The following is a 16,228-nucleotide window of genomic DNA, read 5'->3' as shown; positions in this document are numbered from 1 at the left end:
TACTGACTACAGAGCTCACCGGACACTAAGCTAGTGCCAGAGACACTCACCAATGCGAAGTCCTACTAAAAATCCAGAGAAATGGGTCCTCAACGATAAACTGGCTTTCTCCTACATAACTGAACTGTCTCTCAGACAAACTTCAAGAATACTCACAGGAATAATAATAATGAGAGTAAGAGTAATAATAGTGATAACAGCCACCACAGCACTAAAACACAGCAAAATTCACGGCAAGTGGCATCCACTGAAAGACTAACATTCTGGAAGTCGTAGCACACAGAGAATAGGAAGACTACTGAAAACTATGCAAGACTGACAGGTTAGAGATAACATTGGTAAAGCAAACAATATAGCTATTTCTTATGTGCAAAAATTAGAGAAAATATAAAGCCTAAAAAATTACCAAAAAGATCCAAAATCTTTGATGATACACACACACACACACACACACACTAATGTCTGAGATTAAGAAAAAAGTGGATGAGACTATTAGCAAACACTCCCATGGAAGTAAGAAGACAAGGCAGGTGCCAGAGATGCCTCAGTGGCTCAGAAGTGCACACATATGGCCCTTGCAGAAGACCCAAGTTTGGTTCCCAGCACTCATATTAGATAGCTTAACAAGCTGTCTTCGGGGGCCTCTGAAGGCACCAATCTCACATGCCCATATCCACAAATACAAACATACACAGGGTTTTGTGAAACAAGTCCTAAGGGGGGGGGGGGGGGTGGCCATGAAGCCTGAGCAACAGTGACCATCCTAAATGAAGCCCTGAAAGAGCCTGAGGCAACAACTTGGAGGGTGGGCAGGTGGGTGGGTGGGTGGGTGGGCGAGCAAGCTGCTGCAGGCAGATCTGGGGCTCATAGCCACAACAGGAGTCCCAAGCCTAGGAACCCGGGAGGGGAAACAGGACAAAACCAGTTGTCTGAACCCAGTAAATCCACAGACAAATCCACAGGTACAAGAAGCACGCATATATAAGGGATGACCCTGTATGGCGGCCCAGAGGCTACTATGTGAAGCTGAAGTGAACCCTGATTTCATCAGAGACCCCAAGATGTTGGTGATGGTAGAGTTGTGGGATGCCTGCCAAGAAGAATTGCAAACCAGGAACAGAAACAACCCAAGAGAAAGGCATGTGTTGCAGTCAGCAAAGCTGAAAGGAGTTGGAGATCTGAAGACTTTTGACATCAGACATGGAGATGCAGAGTTTGGAGCCTGCCCAGCTGGTCTCCAGTCGTACTTACGCACGGTGCTCCCTTCCTCCCTACGGGGATTGTAATGTAGATTCTGTGCCACTGTATGTTGGAGTATGTGATCTTTTTTTATTTGGATTTTTACAGGGGATTACAATTAAGAGATTGCCTTGAGTCTCAGAAGAGATTTTGAAATTTGAACTTTTAAACAGTGTTTTGACTGTAACAGCCTATGAGGAGTTTTGAAGTTGGACTGAATGCATTTTTGCATTACCATATGGCTATAATAAGCCTATGGGGACCTCAGAGTGGGATGTGGCAGTTGAGTAAGAACGGCCCCTACAGGCTCATATATTTGAAGGCTTAGTCACCAGAGTGAGTGGTACTACTTAGAAGGATTAGGAGGTGTGGTCTTGTTGGTAGGTGTGGCCTTGCTCAAGAAAGTTTGTCACTGAGGGTGGCCTTTTAGATTTCAAAAGCCCAAGCCAGGCCCAGTGTCTCTCTTCCTCCTGCCTGCATATCCAGACATGGAACTCTCAGCTACCATGTCACCATGGTTCCCTACCATGATGATAATGGACTGTAAGCCAACCTCAACTAACTGTGAGTCTTCACAGCATTAGAACACTGACCAATACAGTCACGTGGTGATCAATACTGTCAAGCCGACAGGATCTAGAAACATCTAGGAAACAAACCTCTAGTCATTTCAGTGTGGGATTTCCCACACTGGGTGAAGTGAGATGGAAAGATCCATCCAACATGTTGACTCCACCACTCCACAGACAGGAATCCTAGCCTGAAAACCAGAGAAAGCCAGCTGTGCAAAGACAAACTGCTCTCTCTTTCCTGCTGCACCGGACACCCACTCTCCTCCTGCCATGCCTTCCCCACAGAATGCACTGCGCCCTTAAACTACAAGCTAAGATAAACCCTTCCTCCTTCAGCTTTGCTTCATAACAAGTAGCCAGCACACAGTGGCCAGGAATACGTACGGAACAGTCCCAAAGCGAGGAAAGGAAGTGCACAGGAAAGGAACAGATATACACTACAAGTCAGGTTTTACTTGCAGCACACGGGAGGCTGAGGCAGGAGAATCTCTTTGAGTTGGAGGCCAGCCTGGTCTAGAAAGAGAAACCTGATCCCAATAAATAAATAAGTAGTATAGTAGAAATTCTAATACAACCTATAAGATAACAAAATTATAGTAACCTGGCAAAGAAAATGGACTTATAAAATAAATAAACAAAACAAAACAAACAAAAAACAAAAAGACTCCCAAAGACAAGGAAAAAAACAAGTCCTTGTATACAGAGCCAGAAACAGAAATCTTACATAAAATTTAACCATTAGATCACTGATTTTGTGTAACAGTAAGCAAGCAACAGAAAAAATTTTCAGCAGATTAAGCAACAAACTATCGAAAAATGAATTGTCCAATTCAATCATGGGGTTTGATGCTGACAATGCCCAATTAAAACAAAATAAAACAAAGGGAACTTCATACTTTGAAAACTGGAATTAATATCTATGGAATCCTTTTCTAATAAGGTCAGGAAAAGGTTAGGAATGGTCTATATTCACTGTGTGGGCCTACAAGATGGCTGGGCAGGTATGGGTACTTACCCTCACACAACAACCTGAGTGTGATCTCTGAGCCCAATGAAGGAAAGAGTCAACTGTAGCAAGCTGTCCTCTGCCCTATACACCCAGACCATTGCATGCTAACACCCATACGTACATACACATGCCACATATAAAGATAAATGTAATTTTAAAAACTAAAATAGGAATACTCAATTCATATTTCTTTCAAAACCCAACAAAGCCATTTTACTTAGCTCAGAAAAATAAAACCCTTTTATTCACATTATTAAGAAGCAGTTATGTGCTAAGTAACAGACTACATGTGTGACAATGTCCTGAGCAGTGAGCATTATAGTCACTGACACACACTGATGCTACACAGCTGGGAAATAAAATACCACAAGGGCAGTAATAATGCACTCCCATGACCAAGCGATCTGAAACTGTGTGCAGCAGCTTAAACAAGAAGAACGAAGTTCATCTTCTATAACCAGAACTAGAGAAACTTTTACACCTGTACATGGGTTTATACCAAAACCTGTAAGCAGTGTAAGCAGTGTAGCCCCTTTCCAGCTCTAAGGTCATGGGGACCAACCAGTGCCTGAAACAGTAGCCTCTCTCTGTGCATACAGCGCACACAGGGTCAACTTCACATCTCCATTCTCTGGGTATCACCCCAAATACTACTCAAAACACATTCCAAGGCCTAGTGAGACTCCACCTCTGAATAGAAGTCTGTCCAGGTTGCTTCGCGGATAGACTGGTACATGAAATTCAAAACAATGAACACCAAATAACAGCAGACATAGGCAGCATGGCCTCCAAGGCAAACTGAACGAGACAGTCACCACAGTAAATGCAGAACCCTCCTGACTCTTTATTCAAATCTCCCACCTGGTATTAACCAAGACAATAAGTCACAGGCCTAATGGCTTCTTTTAAATCTAACTACTATCTATTTCTCCTCACATAGCTATGCCTCCTGCAAAGAATCTCTACTGTGGACACCACTGTTCCCTCCTAACAATCCACTCTTCCTCCACTCTCAGACTCCCACAGCCCTGGAGGGCTCCATCTATAACACCACTCTCTTACCCTGTTCTCTTCCTGCCCAGCGTTGGGCTTATAAACTACACAGAGGCACAGACTGACTTTCTTGTTCATTGTTCACATGGTGCCTGGCACACATTATACACATGTTAAGTATTTCAGTAATAAATAAGAGGTCTCACCCAGCTGACTAGGCTCAAAATACTTGCGGACAGTGAACCAAAAAATAAATATTATGCCCTTAAATCACTGGAAAAAGCTGAGCACCCACAATTTTTTTTCCTCTGGAAATCAAAAGAGAAAGAAGTTGGAATGGAAAGAGAGAGCACCACAGACTCAGAGGACGGCAGGGGATACCCAGGCCCAACAACCACCAAGTAGCACTGGAAGGCTTGTCCTCACCACGCCCCAGACTCCAGTGTCTCACGCAGAATCCCGATGGAACGGTCTGTCCTTGATGTCTTTACTCAAATATCAATCTTTAGCCTGAGATCTCAATATTGCAATAACAAAAGCTACACATGCAGCAATCATACAGAGAACATCAGAAAAACTGAGGAGGGTAAAGAAGTCTGCCGGACAGCAGTAAGACCACTCCCACATCAAGAGCTTCAAAATGTTCACAGTTATTACACTGAGTAAGAGCTGAGCTGAATGCCTCAAGTCTCTGATAAAAATAATCATATATATGATCATTCTCACACACACACACACACATGCACACATACATATGGTTTGTTAGTTAAGTCAAGTTTCTCACAGTATTACCACCACCATAAAATATTCTAAGAAACTTTTGAAGCAAACTCAGATGGGTAAAATTATCCCTTCACATATAACAGAGAAAATCACTTATTTAACTTGAAATTCACTTGTTTCTTCTGTCCAAGTATCAGAGATGTTTAAGTGTGCACACAGACGCTCCCGGCGAGCGACAGGAGTCAGTTCTCGCCTGCCCCCTTGTGTGATCTCAGGCTGGAACTCAGCTCTTCCCTCTCAGGCCTGCCCCTCCATCCTCTCAACCAGGTCCTAGTCAGGGCAACAGCTCCTCTCTGGGACAAAGGGAAACCCTAGTGCTCCACACCACGGCACTGGCTACCTTTATACAATGAAATCTGCTGAGGAAAAGCCTGGTTTTTGGTATTAGTGAATTTCGGTGATAGTAAACAGTTTATCTTTGTGGCTCAAAGATATGACTTAACCTTACAGCAAGCGCGGGGAAGGTAAAGATTTCGGGAAGTGCACCTTTCAAGTACTTTCTCCAATCCAAAGCTTAGTGTAACTCAGAAATCAGGCATCACAGAGATGAACTCAGAAACCGCAAGTGAAGGTCATCAGGTGCTATGCACTGAGTTAATTTAAAGACTAAAAAGACAAATCCACACAAACAGAACCATTAGTACCTGCCTGGTGCTGTGAGCTGGGACGGTGAGTCACTGTAACTGAGTATTCATGTCTCACCCAGATCGCCACACTGCCTAAACCTGCTGGGAGTAAAGGCTGCCCTGGCCTATAAATGCATAAAAAAATAAAAATAAAATAAAAATAAAAAAACCTGAAATATCAGCTTCAACAGGGTACATTTCACAGTAAATAAGAGAAAACTTTAAAAAGCTTCTAAAAGCAGTTTCCAAACTCCTCATCGTCTTAAACGCCAAGTTTTGGAAATTGAAAAGGAATAGAGCAGTTACTGATGCCAGGCACTAAAGCAAGCCAAGCAGCCTGCCCTCTAGAGGCCAGAAAGCATCACTGCTCGAAGCAACTGATCCCAAGAAAGTACAGTCCTAGAATCAAGAGAACGCATCTAAGTTTGTAGCTCTTTCTTTGCCTCGCACAGTCACCAGGTGACTATCTCACATCACCTAAGCCATGGCAAACCAGAACTCTGGCCCTAGTCCTTAGAGGAAGGCTGCTCCAGACACTGACAGACTAGATACGCTCAAGGCCATGCAGTGACTTACTGCACACCCTGCACACTTTCCCCGAGAGCCACTGGGGGATGGATGGATTTCAGCAAATGAAACAGTAAGCCAAAGAAGGCGACCATGAGAAACAGGGGTGCTGCAGGACAGAGCTGGACACCAAGTCTCAGGGCAGTCTGCTCTGCCCAGGAAACTCTCAAGTGACAAAGTTGAAATCAACAGGTTATCTGAAACAATCAATCATATGTATTCAGTGTTAGTTAGGGAAAACTGGTGAGAGGGGCTAAACACTGCTAGGTGCTTGTCTTGTCTCTGAGGGTACCTAAGGGGGATAATAATCATGTGACATTGGTAACCACACATAAGAGAGCAAAGCAGTTTAAGAGGAAAGGTGTTGTTTTAACAAGGAGATAGTTGGCTATAACTATCACGTTAGCCCCAGATGATGACCTCATCTGTGGGAGGAGCAAGAAGAGGAAACAAGTAGTCAACTGCTCTTGAACTACAGCAGCCCAGCAGCAGCAGCTACTGTCACAGGATGTCATCAGTGTTGGTAAACTGAGAAAAGGGGACCTCAGCGTGCACTAGGGAGACGTGGCAGAGCAGTAAATATCTAATGCACCAACAGGCTGAAATACAACCTAAGGGCTCTTTAGAAAATCAGCTGTGTTGGATGGTGTTTTGTTAAGGCAAACACATGAAGGAACGTTTTGCTGAAGCAGAAACAGGAGAGAAGACATCCTGCTAAGCAAGCTGGTGAAAGGACACGTGATGAAGGATTCTTTGCTAACTGTGAATGTATTGGTCCACCTTACATTGTGTAGTTGAGCTGCATTTGTCAGGACTCCACAAAAAGAAACAAACCAAAAAACTTCTGGTGGTGTGCCGCAGTTTCTTGCCACTTCGAGGATTCGAGCCAATTGGCAGGCAGAGTGATGTCAGCTGAGAGAGACACACATGCTGAGGCAAGACAAGTAGAGGGCATGTGATGTTGGAGGACCTATAAAATAAACTTAACAGACAGTGACGAGCCTGAACTAGACTTGCTTATAGAGTTAGCTGTGCAATACTCATTGGTCTCAAATCTTCGCTGAGCTCTTTGCTTCCATGAGAGAGGCACAGCGGAGAACTTTTCCTGGTGTTCCTGTGGCCCTGGCCCCTCCTTATGACTTATACAAAGGCGGAGGCCTGACTGTGTCTGCTAGGTCGTGCCACCAATGCTGATTCACGGTATCCTACTCTTCTGAACACCACTGTAGTGTATCTCTCCTTGAAGTGTTTACACGTCTACCGAGCTGCCGCTGACCTGAACTGCCGATTTCCAGACAACACAAATGGGAGTTGCTCCAAAATACCTCTCTAAACAAGTCCACTTCCCCGCCCCCTCCATCCTTTTATTCCCACTACCTTTGGTGGGTGATGGGCTAAAAGGGAGGTGGAAGCATTTAAGAACCATCATTGAAAACAGACTTTAAAAAAATTTCAAGTTAGAGCAGACAGCACAAAAAATTGATGCCTCTGAAAGGGCAGGATACCTCCACGTTCTGAAACAAACATCTAAGGATTTCTGACCCCAGCACTACGCACCGGTGACCTTACTACATTCTAAACCCTCAATTATCAAACAACAGAGGGGGTGTTTCTAAGTTATAAACCAAAGGTACGTTTCTTTCTCTTAATTATTTGAACGTAATAGGATAACATGTCCACACGTAGCCATATCTGAGACACAATGCTGGATCAGTGACACTTGACAATACACCACAGGTCCCTTGGCTCAGCTTCTCAATGGTGGGAAGTCAACTGCTAGACACTGACAACAGCCTGCTCGTGAGCCAAGCAAGGGGAGCTGAGAGCCTACTCCAAATCAGTTTTACTAGTCAGGCCTATGCCTCTCAAGACACAGCTCACTGCCCAGGTGCAGAGAAGACTGTCTCAGAAACAGCACACCTACAAGCAAACTGCGACAGCAAAACTACACACTGTATGGAAAAATCTACCTTCCATTTCAATTGCCAGTCACCTGCTTTGACCATGTTTTACTTAACAGAAGTGCTACTGAGCCACCAAATTTAAAAAAAAAAAAAAAAAAAAAAAAAAAAAAAAAAAAAAAACGCTGCAGCCAGGTGGAAGACATTATTATAGTCCCAGCCATTCTGAGACGGAAGTACAAGAACCTTGAGTTCAAGACCAGACTGAGTTGTTTGAGCTACAGAGATAAACTAAGGAGACCCTGCCCGTCTCATTTAAAAGCAACAGCTGGTTGGCAGTGGTGGGGCAGGCCTTTAATCCCAGAACTGAAAGCAGAGGCAGGCGGATCTAAAAGTTCAAGGGCATCCTGGTCTACACAGTGAGTTCCAAACTAGACAAGGGCTACTTAGTGAGGAACTGTCTCATAAAAGCAAGCAGGGGGCTGTGCTGGTTCCATGTGTCTGGGCACAGGGGCATTGGCTGAGGACCTAGGAATGATGTACAAAAGCCTGCATATACCCTGATATCTGTCAGTGTGTATGTGTGTGTGTGTGTGTGTGTACCTCTATCCTGCATTCACTGAAGGAAGCAGCAGTACCCACCCCCACCCCACACACACACACACCCAGTACACTAACACATAAGAATCCCTATGCTGGAAATAGTACAGTGGGTAACTGAAAACACCAATGGAAGGTAGGAAGGTACCTATTTCCTTTGACTCGCCAAATAAATTCTAAATATCTCTTAACGGTCCCATGTGTAAATTAGGCTAATGTCTCAGTCTTACAAGAAAAGTCTTAAAAACGATGTTGCTTGTTGCTTTAACCCAAACAACACCAGCGGTCAGTCTGTAGCACACACACAGTCTCATAGCAGAAAAGATCATATTCTACTACTGGCAAACTGGTGGAAAATTCTAAAACCCAAAAATGTATTTCTGACCACTCATAATAGATGTAGTGGTTCCTCGCCCTTCTTCGGTCTCTTCCTAGACATCTTTCCCAGAGATGTCCCTGATTAAACCTTTGTGCTATCTATCTTAGAGCAAAGCAAACTTTTCGACTCCTACAGTTAAGTGCGTGCCTAGGAATCCTCGCGCTGACCATAAGTCTAGCATTTTAACACTGACTCCAGATGAGAAACCAAACAGTGAAAACTCTACTTAAAATGTCAAGATACTTTGCAATAACACAGTCTACTAGGTATCTATCTACCCAGAGAGAAACACTGTAGACACTCATCCAAATCCTTAAAACCATCTAATAAATACGGGACACCGGGAAGTCTCTGCAGACTCAGTCCTTGACTCTAATATACTTTTGAGCACTTACTGTCCATAAAATCCCTTCATTGAAGCCTGAAGAGTGGGCCTGACAGGTGGCCACATGTCACCTCTCACTAGAGCTGTGTCTCAGCAACTTGACCTTCTACGTCCAAAAAGTGTTAATTTAATTTCTGCAATTGTTTACATAACCTGCTGCTTGCTTTTTTGCTTTTTTTTTTTTTTTTTTTAATGACTGGAATGAATGGCTGGGAAAATGAAAGCAACAATCACTCAGGGCATTGTGAACTTAACACAACAGAATAAAATGAGAAGTGTCTAACGACCAGTCCTAGGCTCACAAAACCACTCGCACCAAAACGCCACACACAGACTTAGATGTGAAAGTGACTCCCTGTAAGGGACTCAATCACAGAACCTTCACTCGCTAGGAATGAGGCTCCTTGGATGACCGTTCTCTGGCCCAGCACATCTTCCCTGTGCCGTATTATTACTCCAAAAGGAGTTCAATTCCTTTTTAATGTGTCTGCTTATCCAGGCTCAATCTGTGACACATACAAGTGCTATCAGAAAGGCACAGATAATGTCTTTGGATTGTGATTAATACATAGAAATACACACATCTCCAATGCTGGCCAAGAAAAAAAGCAAAATGCAAGTCTGCAGCTTTTCAAATGAATGCACGCTTGTCACAATGTTTCAGAAGTTAAGACCCCAGCGGCAGGCAGCAGAGAAGCGTGGATTGCTTTGCTGTCCCTGCTCTCCGGGAAGCACCAGGTAAAGGTTTGGGGTTGAGAGTCTGAAGAGCTACACAGCCGTACTTCTTGCTCAACAGGCTGGCTTCCTCCCATCTTGCCCACATCCAGGATCCTTCCAGCATTAAGGAAACCCAAGTCTCAGAACATGTCTGAACATGCCCCTGGGCTGCAGGTCAGCTGACACTGCTCAGGATGGAACATCTTGCTCAGAATTCTCAGGGCCCTCTGGATGGCTTCACCACCCCCAGGAACAAGAGATGCTCTGCTTGCCAGACAACCATTGAGGCGCTTTACCCCTGAGCAGCAACCAGAACCAACCGTGTAGCACTCCTACCCTGTCTACAGAAGTTCCACCCTATCTAGTGGAAAGAACTCATTTGAAATGTGAGAACCAAAGCCTACAATTTGTACATGCATCCCCCAAGTTAGATATATGGGGAAAGTATCTGCCTCAACTTTTCTTCCTCTCTATCTCCTCCAGGCCCTTGCCCAGACCTCTCCCCTCTAGACTTATATCCTAGGTCAGTGGTCCTCAACCTTCCTAATGCTGAGTCCCTTTATGGGTGACCCTCAACCATAAAATTACTTTTGGTTTTTGGTTTTGTTTTTTTTTTGGTTTTTCGAGACAGGGTTTCTCTGTGTAACCCTGGCTATCCTGGAACTCACTTTGTAGAACAGGCTGGCCTCGAACTCAGAAATCCGCTTGCCTCTGTCTCCCAAGTGCTGGGATTAAAGGTGTGCGCCACCACCGCCCCGCATAAAATTACTTTTGCTGCTACTTCATAACTATAATTTTGCTACTGTTATGAATCGTATGTAAATATCTGTGGTTTTCCCGTGGTCTTTGTTGAGAGACCCCTATGAAAGGATCATTCTGCAACCCCTAGGTTCCTCTGTCCCGGGCCAATCATCTTAACTGTTCTTCCCAGAACACCGGCTGATGAAATTCTCTGCTCCTAGGGACCCCCCAAGCCCAATAATACCTACTAATAGACCCTCAGTGCTTGCAGAATGACGTCGCTCCTCAGCTCCCCCCACACACCCCCACACCCCCACCCCCCTCACCCCGCCACAGACTGCTTTCCAGACAATCACTTCCCTAGTCTGGCCATTCCTGATGGCTACTCTTCAAGCTTCCTCCTGCACACACCCTCATCCCTCTCTGCCTTTCCTAAGTAAGGTGGTGTTAGCTGCCCTTACATCAAGGCCTTTGGGCCTAAACTTGCCTCCTGCTTAACCTCCCAGTTCACATGAAGCCCCTCTTCCGAGGACAGTGAGACAGAGCACATCTGGTCCATCCTCCTTAACTACAGTACCTCCCTGAGTCCACCCAGATTTCAGACACCCCCACCTCCACCCCAGCAGTGACTACCACTAAATTCTTCTCTGACACAGTACAATCTCTTCAAAAACAGAATTCTCCTTCATGGGATGGCAGTGAGTTCACAAAATATAAAACAGTAGTAGTTACCCAAGGAAAAAAACACCAATCCTCAAATATTCAAAAGGTAAGTTAAACCCAAAGTAGTAACATGGCAACAAGCTTGTGCCGGCCTTAATCTTCCACACTGTAATTGTCCTCAGTGATGATAATAATTAAAATTCGCCATTTACCCAACCTGGACAACTAGTAGGCAGCCAGGCCACCACTACAGACATTTCTCGTGTAAGGTGCTCTGAATACAACCTTGTAAACAGAACTTCACACACAGTAGGTTTCCAGAGACAGGACTGAGGGCCCAGCTCACAGTAGGCAAGCACTTGCTCACTGAACCAAGTACCCCCAAATTACTTTTTCTAAGCTCTAATTTTATAGGTATCTTTCCACATAATCCTTCAAATACCTAAGGCTAGAAATAACATTTCTCCGAAGAAAATACATTGTCTTTCGATTTCATTTTTTTATATGTCACCTTTGGAGGGGTATTACGTGCTTGTAAGCATATGTACACGTGGAAGTGCGTGTGCATGTGTGTGTATGGATACTCATGCCCGTGTTCACCACCCAGCCACCAGAGTATATGCTCCTCTATCTCTCTCTCTCTCACACACACACACACACACACACACACACATACAAACACACACACACACTCCTCCTTATTCCCTCAAAGGATTTTCTCTCTGAATCTGGAGCTAGACTGGAGGGCAAGTCCCAAGGGTCCTCCTGACTCCAACCTCCTCACAGTGCTACATTCTGACACAGACATATCCAGCTTTGTAAGTGAGTGCTGGGGATTTGAACTCAAGTCCTCATGACTGCACAGCAGGCATTCTCGGCTGCTGGGCCATCTCTCTAGCAACTTAACTCCCCTTTGAAAGAAAAAAAAAAAAATGGCAGATAGGATTCAACCGCACCAGCGCGCTTGGGTTAAAAATATTTCAAAAACCAGAACATAGCCTCAAAAAGTCATCTTTGTAGAAACCTCACTTTCACTTCCGGTCTCTTCATGTTATTTAAACACACCCCTCTAAATAAGCAACCGGGCACAGGGGCTGGGAGGGCGTCTCAGGAGGCAGAGCACTTGCAGAATTCAGAGTCCCACTGCCCAGGTGGACATGGTGACCCTCAGCAATCCCAGCATACAGGAGGCAGATACAGGGGGCCTAGAGCTAGACTAGCTGAACTGGGAGGTCCTGGTTTTCAGTGAGAGATCTTTCCACAATTCACAGGTAGAAAGCAGTCATGGAGGACACCTGACATCAAACTTAGGCCTCCATATTCATGTGCACACATATATATATATATATATATATATATATATATATATATATATATATATATGCTGAAATAATTGAGGACTCTAGGTTGTTCAGTTAATATTGTACCCAAAAATGCTTTTCTTAAAATTTGTCTTTATAGCTGTTAATAAATTCTCCTAGTAATACCCTAACTCAAAACCACCCCATGCCAACCAATAAAAATGGAAACTAAACTAACCTGCACAACAGTATGGGATCCAGAAACCATCTGTTTAAAAGGGAAGGGAAACAGATGCCATTTCTAGCTCTCCCTGTACCAGTTCACAAACGTAGTCGCATGTACTAAGACAGGCAGGACATACTAAAGGGAATCTGATGTGGTTTAAGTGTGGAATGACATCGGGACAATGTTTAAAAAGCAGAAAAACAAACCTGGAGTGCTTATCAATAAACTGTTATCTAAGTTCAAGACATAGGAAAGTAAGAATATGTACACCAAAAACCAATGGTGGGCTATTAACTGCACTATAAAAACTCTGTGTGCATGCTTAAAAATGTCCCTAAAGATGGTGTGTGTGTGTGAGAGAGAGACAGAGAGACTGAGAGAGACTGACTACCTGTAAGTAAAACCAAGCACCTCACTACTATGTATGGGTTACATGCACCTTTTACATCAATGTCTTAATAGATTTGCACTCAATATTTTTCAACTGCACTGGGTGTAGTTAACACATCCCCGTTACTCCCCAAAAGCAGTGTTTAGCAAATCTACTTCAAAAGCCTGGGGGCGGGGTGGGGGAGGACGGTTAAAAGAAGAGGAGAGGGAGAGGACAAAGAACTTGCCCAGATTAACACCACAAAGTGTCCACCTCTTAAAACCAACTAAATCCACACTGGCCTTTTAAAAGGCACTAGTGCTTTCTGGCTTACTTCTCTACCCGCAGTTTCCACGCTGACCCAGGGAGACACAAACAATCCAACTACTGTGTAATCAGGTCAAAAACAAGCTCTGGCTAACTCACTTGGAAGAGTCTACTCACAACTTAGATCTGGCCAGAAAAACTAGGTTAGAAAAAAACCAATCCGTGCTTAAACAAACTCTGGAGCTGGGAAGAGTGTCTTTAAGCCAGTTACCAGCCAGCCACTCCAGTGAGTTGCAACACAGTCTTTTCCAAAATTTTCCAAAGCCTTCCAAATTCAGTTGGGCCCAGCAGGCTGTAAACAGGGCTCCCTTTCAAATTCAAAAATCTGGCCCAGGCCCCAACAGTTAACCAACAAAACATGCTAATTCACTTGAGATCACCTAAGAGTACTGACTCAGGCTCCGACCACAGGCCTGTCAATACCCACCCAGGCCCCGTGCTGGGGAGAGGGGGAAGCTGGAGCCGGGAGAAGCAATCTTGAGCACATAAACCCTATTCACAAGCCTGAAAAGGGACAAAAGAATCCACACTTAATTTGGCCTCAGAAAATGTCTACAGTCAGCTTCAACCACCACCCCCATTTTTAGGGAAACAATGACAATTCTTCATGGTGAGCCACAAAGCCCTCCTTCATAAGATAATTTTTCTCTGTGTGTGTAGCTCAACCTTGACCCAGTCCCAGTAACTAGAAAACTCCCCAAGCAAAGATAATTCCAGAAAACCGTTTACCAACAAGAAGGAAATCAGGAAACCAAACGAACGTAAAGGTTTTTGCTTTGTTTTGTTTGTGTGTGTGTGTGTGTGTGTTTTTTTTTTTTTTTAAAACACTTCGGAGCCTGAGCCGAGCGAAACAGAATGAACAACAGTTCACAGCCTTAGGTGCCAGCTCCGCGGCGGGCACAGGCCAACAGATTCCTCAGCTTCATCTGCAGCCGAGGGAGGAGGATAAATTTAAAGAGAGAGAACGACCAAGGGTGGCGGGTGTGAAGTCTGGCATCCTCTCTACTCCTTGCTCTCTCTCCTCCCAGCCATCTCAATTACACAGCTGTCACAAAGGTTATTCCTGGAATTCACATTTTATAATCCCCACACTGTAATTCCTCCTGTTCCCGTGGCCCAAAAGCACACCCCCCCACCCCCGCTTCCCCAAGATACTGTCCACTAGAACAGGGTATACTGGCCAAGCTTTAAAAACAGTTCCAGGTAACGCTAGCCTCCCCAAGTTGGAGCCTTTGGCAAGCACTCCGAAGGCAGAAGCACGATGACAAGTCTCAAGAATACCAAGGCAGTGGCTGAGTGGAGTCATAGGCAAGGCCTGTCTACACCGAATTTTAATTCACGTACAAACGCAAACGAATGAAGGCCAGATTTGGAGGAAAAGGGGGTTGGGGGGAGACCCTGTGGTCACCCTCGAACACAAAATTCCTTTTCTATTTTGCTAAAGCCAAGTGCATGCCTAACAGTGTAGCTTATTTCCTTTATCTCAAAGCCAGGAAATGAGGTCTTTTAAGGCCAGTCTGAACACAGGCAAAAAAAAAAGAAAAGAAAAAGAAAAAAAAGAAAAAGAAAAGAAAAGCCAGGCGAAACCCCTTTCCCAACTTTGGCCAGGCGGCACGGCCTGCAGTCAGCAACGTTTCGTCACCCTTTCCCTCGTCCCCTAAGAAGTTTCTCCACGCCACGGGGAACAAAGGCGCCCCACACCGACCTTATAGACTTGTCCATAGGTGCCATTTCCAACCACTTCCACCAGCTCAAAAATCCCAGCAGGGTCCTGGAGAGAGAGGAGGGGGAGGTTATCAACTCAAAAGAGGGACCCCAACCGAGGAGGGCGAGAGGGCGGAGGGAGGGATGCAGGGCGGTGACAAAGGCTCGCCCCGCCGGGTCCCCGGGAGCGCCGCGGCACCCGCCCGCCCGCTCGCCCGGCAGACAAAGGGGCCGCCGCGCCCGCGGGTGTCCGTGTCCACCGCGGCGCGCAGGGCGCGGCCGCACTCACCCGCAGGGACGACAGGTCAATGTCCACCAGGCTCTTCGCGGGAGAGTCGTTCGCCATCTTCCCGGGGTCGCCGCTCCGGGAGCCGGCGAGCGAGCGCGCGACGGGCAGAGGCTCGGCGGCGCCGGGGCTCGGGCGGCACGGGCAGGCCGCCGCCGCCGGGGCGGCGTGTCGTCCGGTCGGAGCGGAGCGCGGCGCGGCGAGCGCTGGCCGCGGAGCTCACACCATGGCGTGGCGGTCCTCCCTCGGCCCCCACCCGCCCCCCGGGCGTCGCCCGCCGCCTCAGGCCCCGGCGCCCCGCGCGCGCGCGCCTGCACGAGCGGCCCGGAGCTGGGGCCGGAGAGCGCGGCGAGCGAGCGAGCGCGAGGCCGCGAGACAAAGATGCCGCGGGAGGCGGAGGCGGGGGCGGGGACGCGGGGCACCGACCGGCGCCGCTGAGGAGGGGCGAGCGGCTCCCCCGCCCCCTCCGCCGGGAGAGCGGGCGGAACCCGGCCCTCGCCCTGGCTCGCTCGCCGCCCGCCCGCGTGAATATTCAGCAGGGGTGGGGCTCGAACAATGGCCGGGCGGCAGGCCCTCCGCGGATGGTGGCCCGGCCCGGGGTGGGGCCGGGAGCCCTCGGGGCCTTCCCGGAGGAAGTGCGGGGCGCGGCGGAACACCCCAGCCTCCGCTAACAATGAATGAAGGACTCGGAGCGACCCGGCGGCCCCGTGGACACCCCACCCGCGCCGCTCGCCCGGGAGAGGGTGTGCCAGGACGCGCTGGGGTCGGGCCTCGGACCCCTCCGCCGCCTACAGCCGGTCGGTCCGGGAGACCCTCGTTTCCTTTTTACCCCCCAAGGG

The 16,228-nt window shown here is 46.8% G+C and overlaps 1 protein-coding gene across 29 annotated transcripts in view; it reads right to left on the bottom strand.

Moving 5' to 3' along the window:
• The window catches only part of Map4k4 (mitogen-activated protein kinase kinase kinase kinase 4), a 124,061-nt gene extending 108,356 nt beyond the window's left edge, over positions 1–15,705 (bottom strand). For 7 of the 29 annotated variants that reach the window (XM_085836674.1, XM_085836663.1, XM_085836713.1 and 4 more), the window contains exons 1-2: positions 15,393–15,702; positions 15,105–15,170 (exon numbers count right to left, since the gene is read on the bottom strand). In XM_085836674.1, coding sequence (XP_085692800.1) covers positions 15,105–15,170; positions 15,393–15,449 — 123 coding nt within the window. In that variant the 5' untranslated portion in view covers positions 15,450–15,702. Of the gene's footprint in view, positions 1–15,104; positions 15,171–15,392 lie in introns of all 29 variants that reach the window. The other 22 variants (XM_085836724.1, XM_085836677.1, XM_085836665.1 and 19 more) reach the window with 7 other exon arrangements.
• Between the last annotated feature and the right edge of the window lie 523 nt (positions 15,706–16,228).

The sequence above is a fragment of the Mus caroli genome, unplaced genomic scaffold (assembly GCF_978045245.1).
Source record: "Mus caroli unplaced genomic scaffold, Mus_caroli_1 scaffold_1, whole genome shotgun sequence".
NCBI lineage: Eukaryota > Metazoa > Chordata > Mammalia > Rodentia > Muridae > Mus > Mus caroli.
The sequence above is the reverse complement of the archived record's forward strand: the minus strand, read 5'-3'. Positions and strand labels throughout refer to the sequence as shown.